Consider the following 19,332-nt stretch of genomic DNA (forward strand, 5'->3'; position numbering starts at 1 on the left):
TTGCTGCCATCGTCTTTCAGCTTGGTTTTCTCTAGGAACGCGTTGAAGTTGAGGACTACGTTGGCCATTTGATCTACAAGACATATTGCAAAGATTTTAGACTAAGTTCATGATAATTAAGTTCATCTAATCAAATTATTAATGAACTCCCACTTAGATTAGACATCCCTCTAGTCATCTAAGTATTACATGATCCGAGTTGACTAGGCCGTGTCCGATCATCACGTGAGACGGACTAGTCAACGTCGGTGAACATCTTCATGTTGATCGTATCTTCTATACGACTCATACTCGACCTTTCGGTCTTCTGTGTTCCGAGGCCATGTCTGTACATGCTAGGCTCGTCAAGTTAACCCTAAGTGTTTTGCATGTGTTCTGAGGCCATGTCTGTACATGCTAGGCTCGTCAACACCCGTTGTATGTGAACGTAAGGATCCATCACACCCGATCATCACGGCGTGCTTAGAAACGACGAACTTTAGGAACGGTGCACAGTTAGGGGAGAACACTTCTTAAAATTGTTATGAGGGATCATCTTATTTACTACTGTCGTTCTAAGTAAACAAGATGCAAAACATGATAAACATCACATGTAATCAAATAATTAACGTGACATGATATGGCCAATATCACATAGCTCCTTTGATCTCCATCTTGGGGCTCCATGATCATCTTGTCACCGGCTTGACACCATGATCTCCATCATCATGATCTCCATCATCGTGTCTCCATGAAGTTGCTCGCCAACTATTACTTCTACTACTATGGCTAACGCGTTTGGCAATAAAGTAAAGTAATTTACATGGCGTTTCTTGATGACACGCAGGTCATATAAAAGAATAAAGACAACTCCTATGGCTCCTGCCGGTTGTCATACTCATCGACATGCAAGTCGTGATTCCTATTACAATAGCATGAACATCTCATACATCACATATAGATCATTCATCATTCATCACAACTTTGGCCATATCATATCACAAACCACTTGCTGCAAAAACAAGTTAGACGTCCTCTAATTGTTGTTGCAAGTTTTACGTGGCTGAGTTAGGGTTCTAGCAAGAACGTCTTCTTACCTACGTTAAAGCCACAACGTGATTTGTCAACTTCTATTTACCCTTCATAAGGACCCTGTTCATCGAATCCGCTTCAACTAAAGTGGGAGAGACAGACACCCGCCAGCCACCTTATGCAACTAGTGCATGTTAGTCGGTGGAACCGGTCTCACGTAAGCGTACGTGTAAGGTTGGTCCGGGCCGCTTCATCCCACAATACCGCTGAAGCAAGAAAAGACTAGTAATGGCAAGAAAGTTGACAAATCTACGCCCACAACTAATTGTGTTCTACTCGCGCAAGAAGAACTACGCATAGACCTAGCTCATGATGCCACTGTTGGGGAACATTGCAGAAAACAAAAATTTTCCTACTCGTTTCACCAAGATCTATCTAGGAGTTCATCTAGCAACGAGTCATCAGATGCATCTACATACCTTTTGTAGATCGCGTGCAGAAGCGTTCTAAGAACGGTGATGATGTAGTCGTACACGACGTGATCCAAATCACCGATGACCAAGCGCCGAACGGACGGCACCTCCGCGTTCAACACACGTACGGGACGGGAGACGTCTCCTCCTTCTTGATCCAGCAAGGGGAGAGGAGATGTTGATGAAGATCCAGCAGCACGACGGCGTGGTGGTGGATGCAGGGCGTCACAGTAGCAGGGCTTCGCCTATACTATGAACAGGAGACGTAACGGGGAGAGAGGGAGGCGCCAGGGGCTGGTGTATGAAGTCCCTCCTCTCCCCCACTATATATAGGAGGGCCAAGGGGGGGGTGCGCAGCCTAGGAGATCTGATCTCCTAGGTGCGGCGGCCAAGGGGAGGATTCCCTCCCCCCCAAGGCATCCAGAGGTGCCTTCCACCACTTGGACTCCTCCCCCATGGAAACCCTAGGCGCATGGGCCTAGTGGGGCTGGTTCCCTTGGCCCATGTAGGCCAAGGCGCACCCCCTACAGCCCATGTGGCCCCCCGGGACAGGTGGCCCCACCCGGTGGGCCCCCGGGACCCCTCCGGTGGTCCCGGTACAATACCGATAACCCCGAAACTTGTCCGATGGCCGAAACAGCATTTCCTATATATAATTCTTTACCTTCGGACCATTCCGGAACTCCTCGTGACGTCCGGGATCTCATCCGGGACCCCGAACAATATTCGGGTTACTGCATATACATATCTTCACAACCCTAGCGTCACCGAACCTTAAGTGTGTAGACCCTACGGGTTCGGGAGACAAGCAGACATGACCGAGACGATCTCCAGTCAATAACCAACAGCGGGATCTGGATACCCATGTTGGCTCCCACATGCTCCACGATGATCTCATCGGATGAACCACGATGTCGAGGATTCAATCAACCCCGTATGCAATTCCCTTTGTCAATCGATATGTTACTTGCCCGAGATTCGATCGTATCCCAATACCTCGTTCAATCTCGTTACCTGCAAGTCACTTTACTCGTAACGTAATGCATGATCACGTGACCAGACACTTGGTCACTTTGAGCTCATTATGATGATGCATTACCGAGTGGGCCCGGTGATACCTCTCCGTCATACGGAGTGACAAATCCCAGTCTTGATCCATGTCACCCAATAGACACTTTCGGAGATACCCGTAGTCTACCTTTATAGTCACCCAGTTACGTTGTGACGTTTGGTATACCCAAAGCACTCCTACGGTATCCGGGAGTTACATGATCTCATGGTCCAAGGAAAAGATACTTTGACATTGGAAAACTCTAGCAAACGAACTATACGATCTTATGCTATGTTTAGGATTGGGTCTTGTCCATCACATCATTCTCCTAATGATGTGATCTCGTTATCAATGACATCCAATGTCCATAGTCAGGAAACCATGACTATCTGTTGATCAACGAGCTAGTCAACTAGAGGCTTACTAGGGACATGTTGGTGTCTGTTATTCACACATGTATTACGATTTCCGGATAACACAATTATAGCATGAATAAAGACAATTATCATGAACAAGGAAATATAATAATAATGCTTTTATTATTGCCTCTAGGGCATATTTCCAACACGCTACATACTCTAAAATCCCAAAAACCCTAGAGGAGTCCACGAAATACTTTTTCCGCCGCCGGAAGTTCCAGAACCATGAAATCCAATCTAGAGGCCTTTTCCGGCACTCTGCCGGAGGGGGTAACGGTCATGGAGGGATTCTTCATCATCCTTGCTGCCCCTCCGATTATGCGTGAGTAGTTTACCAGAGACATGCGGGTCCGTAGTTAGTAGCTAGATTGGTTCTTCTCTCTTTTTGATCTTCAATACAATGTTCTTCTTGATGTTTTTGGAAATCTATTTGATGTAATGACTTTTTGCGGTGTGTTTGTTGGAATCTGATGAATTGTGAGTTTATGATCAGATCTATCCATGAATATTATTTGAGTTTTCTCTTAACTAATTTATGCATGATTGTTATAGCCTTGTATTTCTTCTCTAAATTATTGGTTTGGTTTGGCCAACTAGATTGGTTTTTCTTGCCATGGGAAGAGTTGCTTTGTGATGGGTTCGATCTTGTGGTACTCAATCTCAGTAATAGAAAGAGACATCACACATGTATCATTGAACATATAAACCCTCAAGAACCGCTAGGCACGAGGAAGCCATCCACGTCGCCCCGTATAGCGTTGTGCCGTGTGTAAATTCGCCCCGTATAGCGTTGTGCCACCGCGTGTAAAATCGATGTCCTCCCAGGGGCATTTTCGTCATTTCATGCATTGAACATATAAAGGCCAGACAACGCAGTGAGCGAGCAGAACGAAGCTAGCCCGTGACCTAATCTGCCACCAACCGCAGACGCCTCCGCCTCTCCTGCCGCCACCGCCTCCTCCTCTCCTGCTGCCGCCGCCTCCTCTCCTCCACTTCTCTCCTCCTCCCGTCGAAGACCTAGCGCGTGGTCGTTGTTGCCACTCGCCCCTCTCCTGCTCCCGCATCTTCGACCCCACCCTCGCCAGCTCCCGATGCTCTGTCGAGTGGAGAAGAGGGGTGCGGCAGAGAAGGAGACCAGAGGATGGCGATGGGGGAAGGAGCAGCAGGGTTGGAGCACCTTGGCCATCGTACCCATCCCCAACGCCTCACCCACTTCCTCCGCACCTCGCCCCGTTCCCCTCTTTCCCTGCTCTCCACTACGCCTCCTCCTCTCCTTCAGTTTTCTCTTCGGCGACGCTGCCAAAGAAAATGCACACGAGCGGTGGATCCGTGCCAGAGAAGGGTGGCGGTGACTTCGCTCCGGTCATGGTGGGGTGCAGCCGCCGGGAAGATAAAGTAGGTCTCCCACCCGTCTCCGCCTCTCACCGCGCCCTTTCTTGTTGGTTGCTTGTTGGTTCGCTGATGAGGAATGCTGGATGCAGGGTGGGGACTTGTTGGTGAGCTGCTACTACATCGACTGCGGCATGAACGAGTTCGCAATATTGCCGGCGCAGGTGAGCTACCTATCTGCTTAACTGCTCTTATTAATTCCTTAAGTGAATATTCAGTCATTCGCTGCTTTGCTGTGCTGCTAATGCGTTTATCTGAACTGAATCCGGCGATGCATTATCAGAGGATCCCGCTTTGATTTCTTTATAAATAATCTGATAATCATATACTCCATCCGTCCCATAATATAAGAGCGTTTTTGACACTCGGCCGGAGTAATAGTTTGACTGTACTGAATTCGCTTGTCTGAAATCATTCAGTAACATTTCTTAGCTGAATATTCTGTCATTCGCTGCTTACTTGTGGTGTTAGTTAGTTTGTCTGAACTGAATCTGCCGATGCATTATCTGAACCCACTTTCATGTCTCTCTACACATGGTCATACAATAATTCCCTTGGTTGAATTCTGATTAAACAATTGCCTACTCTGTTTGGTTTGATTGGGATACCCTCATGGATAAAAGGTAGTATTTTATTGATTGGAGCACTTTGTTTGTAAAATGACAGTCTCTTGTGTTCCTACTCCACGGCTGTATTCCAACACCCCTTCAGACTTTCATTTCAAGCTTGAAAGGTGAGCTTACTGCCATGGTTTATTTCTCTTCCTTGCTAATGTTTAGTCCATATCAAATTGTTCAGTTCTAAACTTCACCTTCTACAGTCTAGCACAAGAATTCGGCTCCCTGTCTGAATTCGCGGAGCATCTTGCTGCCAACGTTGACATTGTCTTCCCAGTGATACATGGGAAATTTGGTGAAGATGGTGGTATTCAGGTTCGGAGTTACCAACGAATATTAAATATGCTTTACATGCAAGAGAAAATTATGCTGGTGCCATAGTGCATGCTTGCAGGTATTAGTGCGCTTAATTTGGCACGGAACTGGCATGTAATGCTGACTGTGTCTTGGTTCTTTTATAAGAATCCCACATTGCTGCTGCTTTCTGTTGATGATAAGACGCTAACACCTACCAAATGGCTGCGCTCCGGTCGTGCCGGGGTGCAGCCGCCGGGAAGATAAAGTAGGTCTGCCGCCCGTCTCTACCTCTCACCGCGCCCTTACTGCCTCCATGGCCAAGCGCATGTTTTTTTCTCTGTCCCTCCATAGCGCTCGTTACCGGCGGGATACATTTGACACTATCTCAAATCCAGTTTATTTGACATGTGTTTGAAATGTATATTTAGCATAAAGATAATACTGCATTTCCTTAGGGACCTTAGTTTTGGCTCTGTTCTTGCTCATATTATAAGTAAAATATTAATACTTTATGTCTCCAGCCAGTTCTTGATCAAAGGAAGATGCATTAACAATTCGTGTCTCCAACCAGTTTAGATCATAGGAAACTATGGCATAATGCACTGCTGAATTTTCTTGTTAGTGCTCACTGACAATATTTGTTCTCACGTACGGTAATGCCTTTCGGTTAAACTAGGAATTAGTTCATTATTGAAAGGTTTCATCTGCATTTTTTTGCTTCATTCATTTTTGGTCTATTTATTTTGCATAGAAAACCATCTTTGGTATGCTTTAATAGGGCTTATTTAACACAGTACAAGCAAAATTGGAAGTAATAGCAAACCAGCCATGAAAAGTTTGAGAGACCATGCAAACCACAAGAAATGATGTGCTCCTGTTATTTTGCCATGATCTTGTGGCCCAATTCCAAGGCTCTATAAACTAATGTTAGCTACTTGCTTCTTTGGATGCCTTAATTATAGCCAGCGAGGAAGATGGGGAAGACAGAGCCAGCAAGGAAGATGGCTCGGCCCTGCCGCTGATGCCCACCGGCCACTTCCGTCAGGCTCTGTCGTGGGAGGGGGCGCACCATTTTTGGGTGTTCCTTTCCTACGATCTGTTCAGGTTGATCATTCTTTTTTATCCTGTCATTTTTTTATTTGCTTTGGCAGTGTATTTGGGTTATTTCTTTTTTCTGGAGCTTGGGCATATTGGTTGTCTTGTTGGCTCTTTTTACCAGCAGTCTTTCCTTTTCAGTTTATGGGAGCGATTACTAGCTTACATACATAGTTTAGTTATTAAGTTTCTACGTAAGTTCAGCCTCAGAGTGCAGATTTTGTATCTATTGCTTATTTAATCACTTGAGATCTATTCTCTCCGGTTCATACAATATGCTAGCATTTAACTCGGAAACTGTATGCTTACTTCAAAATTGGAATGTGAATTTTGCTTGCTGATAGATTCAGTTATGACATGGTTGCCTACTACTCAAAATGATTTTATAGCGTATCATAAATTTCAGGAACTGTATCACAACAGATCATTGGCATTGTAGCTTCAGTGGACATGTATGCTGAATATCCCCTCACTGGACAATATTGGATTTTAGTGTATACAAGCCCTCCTCTCAGCTGCTCAGGTAGTTCTTCTTTCTCATTATCAATAAATAAGTTGGTTATAAAATATGCTTGAAGATTGCAACACAGAGAGATTACTTGGCAGACTAAAATAATTGGGAGCTTCTGATTGGACCCTTCAAGCAATAGTGTTGTTAATATGTTAATTATTAGATTATGTTACTAGAATAATTATTGGAGACACACGCATGCACACACACACAAACACAATTATGTCCGTTCATGTATCATATCCTTATATGCAAACTAATTTTTTCCCTTATACACAGGGATTTATGTTCTATGCTGGATGCATATTTTTGCACCCCTTTTGAAATTATTATGGTGCATATGTGATATACCTAGCTTGTACTCATTCCAACCGAAGGGGTGTGTCTTTAATTTCCCTTTTAAGAAGAAACCTTCTGCAGTGATATGTCTCTATATTGGCAAATGATTATGGTAGAAATACCAGGAAACTAATTGGAACTCATAAAGCTCATGAGCATCACGGAGCCAATAGTGTGATAAATTTTATTTTATGTCTGCAACTTTTGGTATCACAAAGCAAGGATGAACCCCCTACACTTTTTTACACCTTTAACTACATTATTTGTTGTGCCATTGTGGATGTACCTACCAGATATTTGAATAAAATTTAGCCATTCAATATACAAACCAGGAAATTTAGACGCTCTTGTTCGTTACAGGCATAAACACCTTACTGCAAATGTTCTTCGTGTCTCGCCTCCCCATCGTGATGGGTGGCTCCTACAGCTTCGCCATGCCAACCATCTCCATCATCTTGGCTGGACGCTACGACGTGTGGGAGATCCTCACGAGGTACTTACTACCCAGCAGAATTGACTTCTTACCACATAAGAGTTGTTGTACGCAAGCTAAGAAATTTGTGTCGCTGCAATAGATAAAACTGGTTCTTTACTAATTAACCATTGTTTGTTTGATGTTTTATTTGTGAAATTTGATTACTAATATTTTGATCTTGAGAAGAACATGGCAGCACCTGCAGATTAAACAACCAGTATATCTCTACTTATTAGCTTCATGATGTGTTATTGCTTCTAGATAGGCATGTCTATTTCTTTCGCTGTCATTGCAGAAACTTTTTTATCGTGTATACTGCAATGTTGAGCTTTCAATTCTTTTACCCAGTTTAACACATATTGGAGGGTGGGAGGATATACCGGTGCAATGGATGAACCAAGACTACCAAGAGGTCAATTGCCTGAGTATATGCCAACTATCTGAATACATATGGCATGAGACTGACGCCGATTAGTTCCTCCCTGAATGCTTGACTGCCAGGTCTTCTTTCATCGGAAATTGTTGTGCACTGATAATTTTGTTAGTTCTCACCCTCCCTATTCAAACAGAATTCAAGCATATTACATGATGTATGTATATAAGAAGCTTAGTCGTGTGTCAGGCTTTGCAAATAAAACTTAGAGCTCAAGTAGTTCAGAATCATACTGAATATCGCGTATCATGTATCTATAATAACAAGCATAACTGACTATGATTTTTTAGGATATTATTTGCAGATTTTAGGAAAGGAAACCTGACAGAGTTCCAGGGAAGTGGAGTGAGTTCCCTATTTACATTTAAATTGTACTCCCTTCCTTCTTGAAAAGAAGGCATATCAGTTTTGGTCAAAGTCAAACAATGTATTGGTTTGCTCTTTTGCTACATGTTCTTAAATTATTGTATGATGCATCTTTAGGCGGTGAGACCAGAAGCTGGGTGATCAAAGCAACTACATGATGCATCTCTGTCTATGTAGCTGTTTACCATAAGCTGGGTGATCAAAGCAATCTACATGATGCATCTCTGTCTATGTAGTTGTTTACCATAAGCTGGGTGATCAAAGCAATCTACATGATGCATCTCTGTCTATGTAGCTGTTTACCATAAGCTGGGTGATCAAAGCAATCTACATGATGCATCTCTGTCTATGTAGCTGTTTACCATAAGCTGGGTGATCAAAACAATCTACATGATGCATCTCTGTCTATGTAGCTTTACTTAGCATAAACTGATCTTAATGACTTTGTTTAAACCTATGAGCCTACCATCTATGTAGCTTCATACCATCTATATAATGTGTCCCTTCCTATCTACTTCCCTTGTGTATCACATTGTAACGAAGCATTTATGTACCAGCAGTAAAGACTTGGGTGTCTGAATATTCTCGCAATTCTTGGCTCCCTCTCGGCCTTTGCGCCATTGGCGCAACGAGTCATCTAGTTGCTATTAAGGGTAACAAGATGGGGTTTATTCATACGTGAGTTTATCTTGTCTACATCATGTCATCTTGCCTAATGCATTACTTTGTTTTTCTATGAACTTAATACACTCAATGCATGCTAGATAGCGGTCGAGTAATAGTAGTAGATGTAGAATCGTTTCAGTCTACTAATCTTGGACATGATGCCGATATACATGATCATGGCCTTGCATATCGTCGTAATTATTTATTTTTCTATCAATTGCCCAACAGTAATTTGTTTACTCACCGTATGCTATTTTCTCGAGAGAAGCCTCTAGTGAAAACTATGGCCCCCGGGTCTATATTTTATCATATAAAAACCCTAAAAATACATTGCTGTAATTTTATTTATTTATTTTATTTTGTGTTTTAGTCCGATCTATTTATCAAATCCTATACAGTTTAATCTATCTCAATACCATTGAGGGATTGACAACCCCTCGACGTGTTGGGTTGCAAGTATTTGTTGTTTGTGTGCAGGTGTTGTTTACATAGTGTTGCTTGGTTCTCCTACTAGATTGATAACCTTGGTTTCGTAACCGAGGGAAATACTTATCTCTACTGTACTACATCATTCCCTCCTCTTCGAGGAAATCCCAACGCAGCTCACAGGTAGCAACAAGCTTCTTGTGATGTTCTATTACCGAGAGGGCTTAGAGATATCTCTCCGCCACAAGGAGTAACAAATCCCAGTCTCGATCCATGCAACTCAATAAATACCTTCAGAGATACCCGAAGAGCACCTTTATTATCACCCAGTTACGAAGTGATGTTTGATAGGTCACAAAGTATTCCTCTGGTATTCGGGAGTGGCGTGATCTGATGGTCTAAGGAATAGATACTTGACATTATGGAAGTTGCGGCAAAGTGAACTTAGTGATACGATCAAATGCTAAACTTATGGTTGGGTCTGTCCATCACATCATTCTTCTAATGATGTGATCCCGTTATCAAATGATAGCTCATGTCTATGGTTAAGAAACCTTAACCATCTTTGATGAACGAGCTAGTCTATTAGAGGTTCACTAGGGGCACAGTGTTATTTATGTATCCACACATGCATTTAAGTTTTTGATCAATACAATTCTAGCATGGATAAACATTTATCATGAATGAGAAATATGATAATATCATCTTTATTATTGCCTCTAGGGCATATTTCCAGCAGAAAATCCCTCGCACCTCACGTTGCGTCCCTAGGGCGATGCCAGGGGGCCCAAACCCTAGCGTCGCCAGCCTCCTTCTAAGCAGAGCTCTTGTCACTGTCGACATTGGCTGTAGTAGCACCCCACGCCATAGGTGCCCGGGCGGGAAGTTTGCAGCGGATTCCCCCTTTGGTGGCTGGGACAGCTCTTTCGAGATGGTCGTGTGCGACCCCTGGCTGTGTGATGGTGGCCGACGACTCCATGGTCGACGAGGTGATCCGGTGGGCTGCCCTACGTGGTGATGGGTGATGACGGTGATCGCGGATTTGGTATGGTATCCCATCCAGATTCATAGCGGCACATAGAGGGGCCGGTGAGGGGCGACCGGAGGATTATAGTGCCTGTGTATGCGGTGTCTGATGGTTTGTTAGACCGGTTGGTGCTCCCGGCGAATTTTGAATACTTTTTAATGTTCGCAAACTTCTCAAATAATCGAACTTTTTTTCTAGGTTTCCAAACTGTTTTCAAAATTTATGAACTTTTTAAAATTTAAGAACATTTTTTTAAAGTAATGAACCTTTTAAAATTAGTGAACTTTTCGAATTCATATTTTTGAGTTCGTGTTTTTTTCAAAATCATGAACTTTTAAAAAAAATATTTTAAAACAATTCATGACATTTATCAAATCCATTAATTTTTATAAATTTGCAAATATTTTTACAAATTCATGAAGTTTTTCCAAATTTGTGAACATTTTCAAATTCATCACTTTTTTTGAATCCGCAAATTTTTTTGGGGTTCGCTCACTCTTTTTCGAATCTAAACCTCTTCAAATATGTGGTCCATTTTTAATTTGTGAACATTTTATAAATTGAAAATGATTTGAGAAAAAAAGCGAGCAAATAAAAACAAGGTGAGCGGATGCACGCGAGGGCAAAGTGAGTGAGCGAGTCGATCGGTCCAGCCTAGGGAGAGAGGGAGCAAACCAGCCACAAATGTACCACGGCTCGCGTCACGGCCGAGCGAGAGCTGCACGATGATTCAGATTTATTTTTTTGAGCTAATGCTGATTCAGAAATGAGATAAACTAGTTACAAAACCCCAAAGCTCAAATGTGCTGTCCATGGGCCTACAAATTCCATCCATGCGCCCTTGCGTCCAGAACAATTAGCAAAAATAAAAATATGCCGAAATCACTAAGTAAGAGTACTTGTTGCAAAGATCACTCCAATTCTCCTAGTTGCGACAAGTAGCGCACATGCAACGCGCCACTTATCGCAACATGAGAGTTTTCCTTTTTTCGTAGATTCGTTTATTTAAAACGTTTTATCTCTCAAACCGTGCGTCCAAATCTCAAACCGTTTTCACCTTTGGATTCGTCGCGTCAAGATCTTCAAAATTAGATCCCATGTTGATAGGTTTTGACAAACTTATTTTTCACGAAAAAAACCGGATGAAAAACATCGGACAGAAAAACCAAACCTGGAGCACGGGGTTTTTCCCTTTTCGAAAAAGGCATGCCCGTGCCTCTCACGGAATCACAATCGTGTCTTTCGCGAAAGCAAAACCGTGACTCTCGCGAAAAAAAAGAGAAAACACGTTTTTTTTTGTTTCCGAGGAGGCACGACCGTGACACTCGTGAAAGCACAACCGTGACTCTTGCGGAAGCAAAACCATGACTCTCGCGAAAGAAAGAAAAAAGAAAAAACGTGTTGTTTTTCCCTTTTCGAGAGGCACGGCCGTGACTCTCGCGAAAGCACAACCATACTTCTTGCGGAAGCAAAACCGTGACTCTCGTGAAAGAAAAAAAATCAGAAAACGCGATTTTTTTTCCGTTTCCGAGAGGCACGACCGTGACTCTCGCGAAAGCACACCTGTGCCTCTCGCGGAAGCAAAACCGTGACTCTCGGAAAAGAAAAAAAACAGAAAACACGTTTTTTTTGTTTTCGAGAGGCACGGCCATGACTCTCGCGAAAACAAAACCGTGCCTCTCGCGAAAGCAAAACCGTGACTCTCATGAAAAAAACGCATTTTTTCGTGCAAAATAATTTTCTTTAAAAAAATTTGATTGAAAACCTAAGGAAGACCAATGAAAAACCAAAACGTCGAAAAAACTGAAAAAAAAAACATTTAAAAAGAAGAAAACGCGTGTGAAAAAAAACCTCGGAGAAAGCGCCCAGAGCACGACATATGGCTGTTAGAAGGGAGAAAGAGGATTGGTGCGGAATATGATGGATGTATTATTGAGCTTCGAGGGCGAGTATATATTGAGTACAAGACTTGGAGGGCAAGAAGCCTCTCCTGAAGATAAGGTAGGAGACGGATTACAAACCCTAGACTACCAAATACAAGTATCCCAAATATATCTCTAACATCCCCCCGTAGTCATAGCAGTAGCGTTGCGAACAACAGGAGCGTCGCGGACGGTCAGACTGGAGAGAATAGCAGCCGACGGACTGACATCCCCCCGCAGTCCTAGCGGGAGCGTCGTGGACGGTGTCGCGTCGCGGACGCGTTGACTGTAGAGGAAGCCGATGAGTTGCTCAAGCGGATGATAGCCCTTTGTGCCGATGTCGATGTAGCCGAGAGCGTAGGGTGCTGTAGCCGTGGTCGAGGTAGCCATGCGAAGAACGTCGTGGTCGATGTTTAGTCGGGTAGCCGGTGTCGAGGGAGTTGCCGTGGAGCCGCGGGCGCAAGGAGGCGCCGAGTTAGTCATGGGCGCAGTGGTGTCGAAGAAGTGATGCGCCAGGAAGGAGAATGGTGTTGACGACGCGTCGCGCCAGGGTTGCCAACCCCGTGGACACATCGTAGACGAAGGCACGCGCCGGTGTTGCCAGCACCGGGCATGCGTAGACGGACGAAGACGAAGTTGACGAAGCGCCGACCAGGCTTGCCAGGCCCGGGGACACGTCGTGGACGAAGGCACGCGGCGGTGTTGCCAGCACCGGGCATGCGTAGACTGGGACCTGCACGAGCTGTACGCCATGTCGAAGAAGTCGGAGAGGCCAGCAGAGAAGAACTCGACGACGATTGCGGCGTCCATCGACGCGGGGCCGATGTCACCAACAGTGGTCGGAGTAGATGAAGTGGTCGGGATAGATGACGGCGACGCTGACGACGGGCTCGTGCTGGACGAAGACGAACGGGGTGGACGGCGGCGGCGACAGCTACGGAGGTAGCAGTGACGGCGGCCAAAGAAGACCGGCGGTGGCGGCCTGACGGCGGCGGCGGCGGCTAGGTTAGGAGTGCGGCGGCGGTGCTCGAAGTAGGCGAAAAACCCGACAGCGTGACGAAGACCGGCGCGGACGGTGGCGTTCCCGCGCCAAAGGGAGACGGCGCGGCGCATACCACGAGAGGTCGACGCGCGGTGACGGCAGAGTGAACCGCGGGCCGCGGCGCTATGGCCCAAAGGGGCGATGCAGCGGCGGCGGGCAGGTCAGGGCAACGGCGAGAAGATCTCGGGGCGGTGGCGGGAACCGCGGGCCGTCGCGCTACAGCCCGAAAGGGCCGGCGGAGCGCGGGTCGGTGCAACCGCGAGGACGGCCTCGGGACGGCGGCGGAGACCGCGTATCGCGACACTACAGCCTGAAAGAGCGACGCAGCGGCGACGCACGAGTTGATACAGTCACAAGAAGAATCACGGGACGGCGATGCTGTGGCCTGACGGGGCGACGCAACGGCAGCCCGATGCTCGATCGGTGAAGAGGGCGCGCTGAACTTAAAATCAATCTTCACAGAACCTGCGGTGGCGCGCACAACCAACTAGCTAGGTCTGTTGCACGACGCGGATGAAGTGGAGCGACGGACAGGTGATCAATCTTGCCGGTCGCAAGATCGAGGACACTGCTCGGTGCGATTATTACGGCCGGGCGCGGCAAAGCGAGCGGCCGCCATACCCAGCGGCGGACTGTCGTAGCAGGAGCGTGCTACCGGCCTGCGCACGTATTATACATGGAGGCTGATTGGGATACAACCATATGAGCACCATGCCCACATGATGCAACGTGCAGCCACACCTTGTACGGACGTGTGGTCTGGGGCAAGCAGCCGGCCACACCAGCGCCAACCACACCCACGTGCCACGCGGTACAGGACGACCGGGGCAGCGCATGCGCTGCCGTCGTACGTAACCTGCTGCATGCAGAAAGCTGGGGCGTCCGAGTTGTGGATGGAGGCGGGGTTGATGCAGAATTCTCGATCGGATGATGGCGACGACAATAGGCGCATAGCCACGGCTGGACGGACCCGCGGACGGTAGCCGCGAGGGGCCGTCGCATCGCGCAAGGTCGCCGAGTCGGAGAAGAGGCCATGTGTCGCGCCGGTGTCGAAGTAGAGGCGTGAGAGTCGACGGCGGTGGTGGGCGACGCAAACCGAATCACATAGACTGAAAAACCAAAAAGTAGACGCCGATCAAAGTGACCGGCGAGAGAGAGAAAAACTGGATCAAAGGATCGGGAAAAAGGACTTTCTAGGGCAGCTGGCCAACACGGCCGGCGGACGAACCTAGGTACGGGCGGCGCGGCCCCCGACGGCGGTCATGGAGGCCGACCGCCTCGGGGGCGGCGCGCGGGTGCGGAAGCGGCGACGGCTAGGGTTTAGGATCGACTTGCGATAGATACCATGTTAGAAGGGAGAAAAAGGATTGGTGCGGAATATGATGGATGTATTATTGAGCCTCGAGGGCGAGTATATATTGAGTACAAGACTTGGAGGGCAAGAAGCCTCTCTTGGAGATAAGATAGGAGACGGATTGCAAATCCTAGACTACCAAATACAAGTATCCCAAATATATCTTTAACAATGGTGAATGATTGAGAGCGCACCAAGTGACGCTGTTTGTTGCGAGGCTTTCAAAAAACGCTCGTTAACTAATTACTCTTAAAATATGCCTATTAGTCCATGCTGTGTTTTTCTGGCGAATGTTTATATCTTGCTTATAGCGAGTATAGCATCCGTCTCACCGGCAGCCCTGCAAGGGACGCGTATGGATCGGCCCAGTAACACACGTGTTCGTGCGTTCTGTTTGATTTATTTGTTTCTTTCTCTTTTTTCATTATTTTTCCTTTTTTCTTTCTCGGTCTACACTTATTGTTTGTTTTATTTTTTAAAATGCTTTTGTTTCTTTCTCAATATCTTTCAGTTTTCTTGTTTCCTTTTCTTTTTTGCACTGTCATTTCTCCTGTTTTCTTGTTTATTTTTTTCTCTTTGGTTTTCTCTGTTTCTTTCTTTGGTTTTTCATGTTTTCTTATCCTTTTCTTTTGTTCAACACATTTTACCAGCGGCATTGAGATGTCTGTGGGGAAGAGGTAACGAAGGAAGTGTTGAGAATAGTAAGAGGGGAAGAGAGTCCCGAATGCATTAATGATACTTTTTTAGTTTTGATCCCAAATGTAATGAATCCAACTCTCCTGACTCAATTCAGACTAATAAGTTTATGCAATGTGTTATACAAGATAGCTTCGAAGGTGGTCTCAAATAGACTCAAGCAAATCCTTCCAGACATCATATCAGAGGAGTAGTTAGCCTTTGTCCCATGGAGACTCATTACTGATAACATCATATCTGCTTATGAATGTTTACATTTTATGAAAAGAAGCAGGTCAAAGGCTAATAGCCATTGTGCCCTAAAGTTGGACATGATGAAGACTTATGATAGGCTGGAATGGACATATTTGGAAGCAATAATGGGCAAACTGGGATTTGCCCTAGCATGGATAAAGTTGGTGATGGGAATGGTGAAATCAGTTCCTTTTGCAGTGTTGTTCAATGGTGAAAAACTTGATCAGTTTAAACCTTCTAGAGGGGTTCGACAGGGAGACCCAATTTCTCCTTATCTTTTCTTGATCGCAACGGAGGGCCTCTCGTGCCTTTTGAAATTCAGTTCTCAGTAATCTAGTTTTGTGGGAGTTAAGGTGGCGCCGACAGCCCCGGTTGTCAACCACCTTCTCTTTGTTGACGATAGCCTGCTGCTATTCAGGGCAAGTAATGATGGAGCAGTTGTAGTATCAAACTTGTTGGATATCTATTGTAATGCGTCTGGCCAGAGGGTGAACAATGGCAAATCTTCTATTTTTTCAGTAAGGGATGCCCTCAAACAGTGCGGGATGGCATAAAGGGAACGCTCAACGTTCACAATGAACAACTTAGCGAGAGGTATTTGGGTATGCCCACTGATGTGGGACACTCGAAAAATGGCACTTTCAAATATTTGAAAGATAGAGTTTGGGAGAAGATTAAAGGGTGGATGGAAAAGTTGTTATCTTATGCTGGCAAAGAGGTTCTGATTAAGGCAATTGCACAAGCTATCCCGGTCTACTCGATGGCCTGTTTCAGATTATCAAGAGGAGTTTGTGAAAGCATAACATCTCTAATCAGAAAGTTTTGGTGGGGCAGTAAGAGAGGAAGGAGAAATCCATGCTGGGTCTCTTGGGACGTGTGCACAAAACCGAAACATCTGGGAGGCTTAGGTTTCCGTGACATGGAGTTGTTCAACCTGTCTCTCTTGGCAAGGCAGGCATGGCGGCTCCTTCAGGAGCCAATGACACTCAGTGCAAAATTTTTGAAGGCAGTTTATTTTCCCGCCACGAGCATTTTAGAAGCAGGCCTAGGCGGTCATCCCTCTCAGGTATGGCGCGTGATCCTAGACGGGCGGGACATCTTGTCTTGGGGCATCATTGGAAGAGTTGGAACTGGAGAAGAAACAATGATCTGGGAGCATAACTGGCCCCTCCGTGAGGGAGTTAAACGACCTTTGAACGCGATGGTTGCTCACCCGCCTGAACTAGTTTCAGAATTAATTGATGCCACTTCAGCCACTTGGAGAGAAGATCTGATACGGGCCGCCTTTAATCCTTATGACGCCCAAAGCATATTAAGGATCCCACTGTGTACTCGTAAGGTTGCTGATTTCTGGGCTTGGGGTGCTGATCACCGTGGGAGGTTTTCAGTTAGCTCGGTTTACAAAATGCTCGTGAAAACAAAACTGCAGAGGGAAAGTTGGCTTGAAAATTCTGAAAGCCCTGCGGATGTTGCAGTGGAGGCGAAGAGGTGGTCTAATCTGTGGCAGATTAAGGTTCCATTGAAGCTCAAGAAATTTTTATGGCGCTTCTGTCAAAATTCATTACCAACAACAGACTTGCTAAGTCACCGTAACATGTCGACTTCTTTGGTCTGCGCTATTTATTCAACTTCTGACAGTTGGAGGCACGCGCTGGTCAATTGCCATATGGCAGGTAGTGTCTGGGCGCTAGCTCCTTCTGAGATGGTGGAGCATATGCAAGCAAACTTGGAGCTGGAAGCGAAGTACTGGTTGTTTCAGATGCACGAAACTCTGGCCCAAAATGATTTCACAAGATTGGTGGTCACCCTGTGGGCAATCTGGAGAGATAGGAGGAAAGCTATACACGAGGAGATTTTCCAAAGTCCGCTGTCAACTTTGTCTTTCATTAACTCTTTTCTGGATGACTTGGAGTCTCTTAAGCAGCCAGCTATTGCTAAGCAAGGAATCAGCCGGCCAAAGCGCAGGTGTGGATCGCATCACCGTTGGAATTTGTGAAACTGAACACCGATGCGGCAGTAACGAGGAATGGAAGCTATGGCTCAGTTGCGGCTTTGTGCCGTGACGCGGGAGGTACTTTTCTGGGAGCTTCATGCATAACATTTAGGAACATTTCGGATCCTGAGATTATTGAGGCTTTGGCAGTAAGAGAAGCCCTGGCTTTGGCGCACGATCTTTATTAGTAAAAAATACATGTAGCATCGGACTGCCAGAATGTGATGCACGGAATAAAGAAAGGATCAACAGCGGAGCGTGGAGCTATAATTCGTGAAATCATAGACCATTTGACCTCGTTTACTTCTTGTAGTATAGTTCACGAGCATAGAGCCTCGAATACCGAGGCTCACATCTCGCTAAGCATGTTTTATCATTAGGGTTTGGCCACCATATATAATTTGGCCAGCCCGGCGATCTTCTTTTTGTATCTGTAAACATTATGGTTACACGAATAAAGTTTGGCGAGACTGTCTTAAAAAAAATGTACCACGGCTCGCGTCACGACCTAGCGAGAGCTGCACGATGATTCAGATTTTTTTTGATAAACTAGTTACAAAACCCCAAAGCTCAAAAGTGCTGCCCATGGGCCTACAAATTCCATCCCTGCGCCCTTGTGTCCAGAACAATTAGCAAAAATGAAAATATGCCGAAATCACTAATTAAAGAGTACTCGTTGCAAAGATCACTCCAATTCCCCTAGTTGCGACAAGTAGCACATGCAGCGCGCCACTTGTTGCAACTTAAGAGTTTTCCTTTTTTCGTAGATTCGTTTATTCAAAATGTTTTATCTCTCAAACCGTGCGTCCAAATCTCGAACCGTTTTCATCTTTGGATTCCTCGTGTTGAGATCTTCAAAACTAGATCCCATGTTGATAGGTTTTGACGAACTTATTTTTCACAAAAAAAACAAGACGAAAACATCGGACAAAAAAACCAAACCTGGAGCACGGGTTTTTTTCTTTTTGAAAAAGGTATGCCCGTGCCTCTCATGAAATCACAACCGTACCTTTCGCGAAAGCAAAACCGTGACTCTCGCGGAAAAAAAAAGAGAAAACGTGTTTTTGTTTGTTTCCGATGAGGCACGACCGTGACACTCGTGAAAGCACAACCATAACTCTTGCGGAAGCAAAACCATGACTCTTGCGAAAGAAAAAACAAAAAAGCGTTGTTTTTCCCTTTCCGAGAGGCACGGCCGTGACTCTCGCGAAAGCACAACCATGCTTCTCGCGGAAGCAAAACCGTGACTTTCGCGAAAGAAAAAAAAAACAGAAAATGCGATTTTTTTCCGTTTCCGAGAATCACGGCCGTGACTCTCGCGAAAGCACATCCGTGCCTCTCGCGGAAGCAAAACTGTGACTCTCGCAAAAGAAAAAAAATAGAAAACGCATTTTTTTCCATTTTCGAGAGGCACGGCCGTGACTCTCGCGAAAGCAAAACCGTGCCTCTCGCGAAAGCAAAACCGTGACTCTCATGAAAGAAAAAAAACGTTTTTT

General features: G+C 45.5%; 1 protein-coding gene across 3 annotated transcripts; it reads left to right on the forward strand.

Annotated features, from left to right (window-relative positions):
* Positions 1-4,527: 4,527 nt before the first annotated feature.
* LOC125526501 (uncharacterized) lies at positions 4,528-9,067 on the forward strand. 3 transcript variants are annotated; one of them, XM_087544148.1, is made up of 6 exons: positions 4,528-5,076; positions 5,164-6,361; positions 6,759-6,875; positions 7,563-7,695; positions 8,026-8,089; positions 8,179-9,067. In XM_087544148.1, the coding sequence occupies exons 3-6, from the start codon at positions 6,803-6,805 to the stop codon at positions 8,317-8,319; spliced, it is 411 nt and encodes a 136-aa protein (XP_087400274.1). In that variant the 5' UTR covers positions 4,528-5,076; positions 5,164-6,361; positions 6,759-6,802; the 3' UTR covers positions 8,320-9,067. The 3 variants fall into 3 exon arrangements, with proteins under 3 accessions (XP_087400274.1, XP_087400273.1, XP_087400275.1); XM_087544147.1 differs by having other exon boundaries at positions 4,532-5,076; positions 8,026-8,098; XM_087544149.1 differs by having other exon boundaries at positions 4,562-5,076; positions 8,026-8,322.
* Positions 9,068-19,332: the final 10,265 nt, after the last annotated feature.

The sequence above is a fragment of the Triticum urartu genome, chromosome 2A (genome assembly GCF_056163025.1).
Source record: "Triticum urartu cultivar PI428250 chromosome 2A, HENAU_Tu73, whole genome shotgun sequence".
NCBI classification, from domain to species: domain Eukaryota; kingdom Viridiplantae; phylum Streptophyta; class Magnoliopsida; order Poales; family Poaceae; genus Triticum; species Triticum urartu.

Coding starts and splice junctions, on each gene's coding strand:
- LOC125526501 (XM_087544147.1), top strand. CDS start 6,803: ATGTATGCTGAATATCCCCTCACTGGACAATATTGGATTTTAGTGTAT. Junction 6,876..7,562: donor CCCTCCTCTCAGCTGCTCAG/GTAGTTCTTCTT, acceptor TGTTCGTTACAG/GCATAAACACCTTACTGCAA. Junction 7,696..8,025: donor GTGTGGGAGATCCTCACGAG/GTACTTACTACC, acceptor TCTTTTACCCAG/TTTAACACATATTGGAGGGT.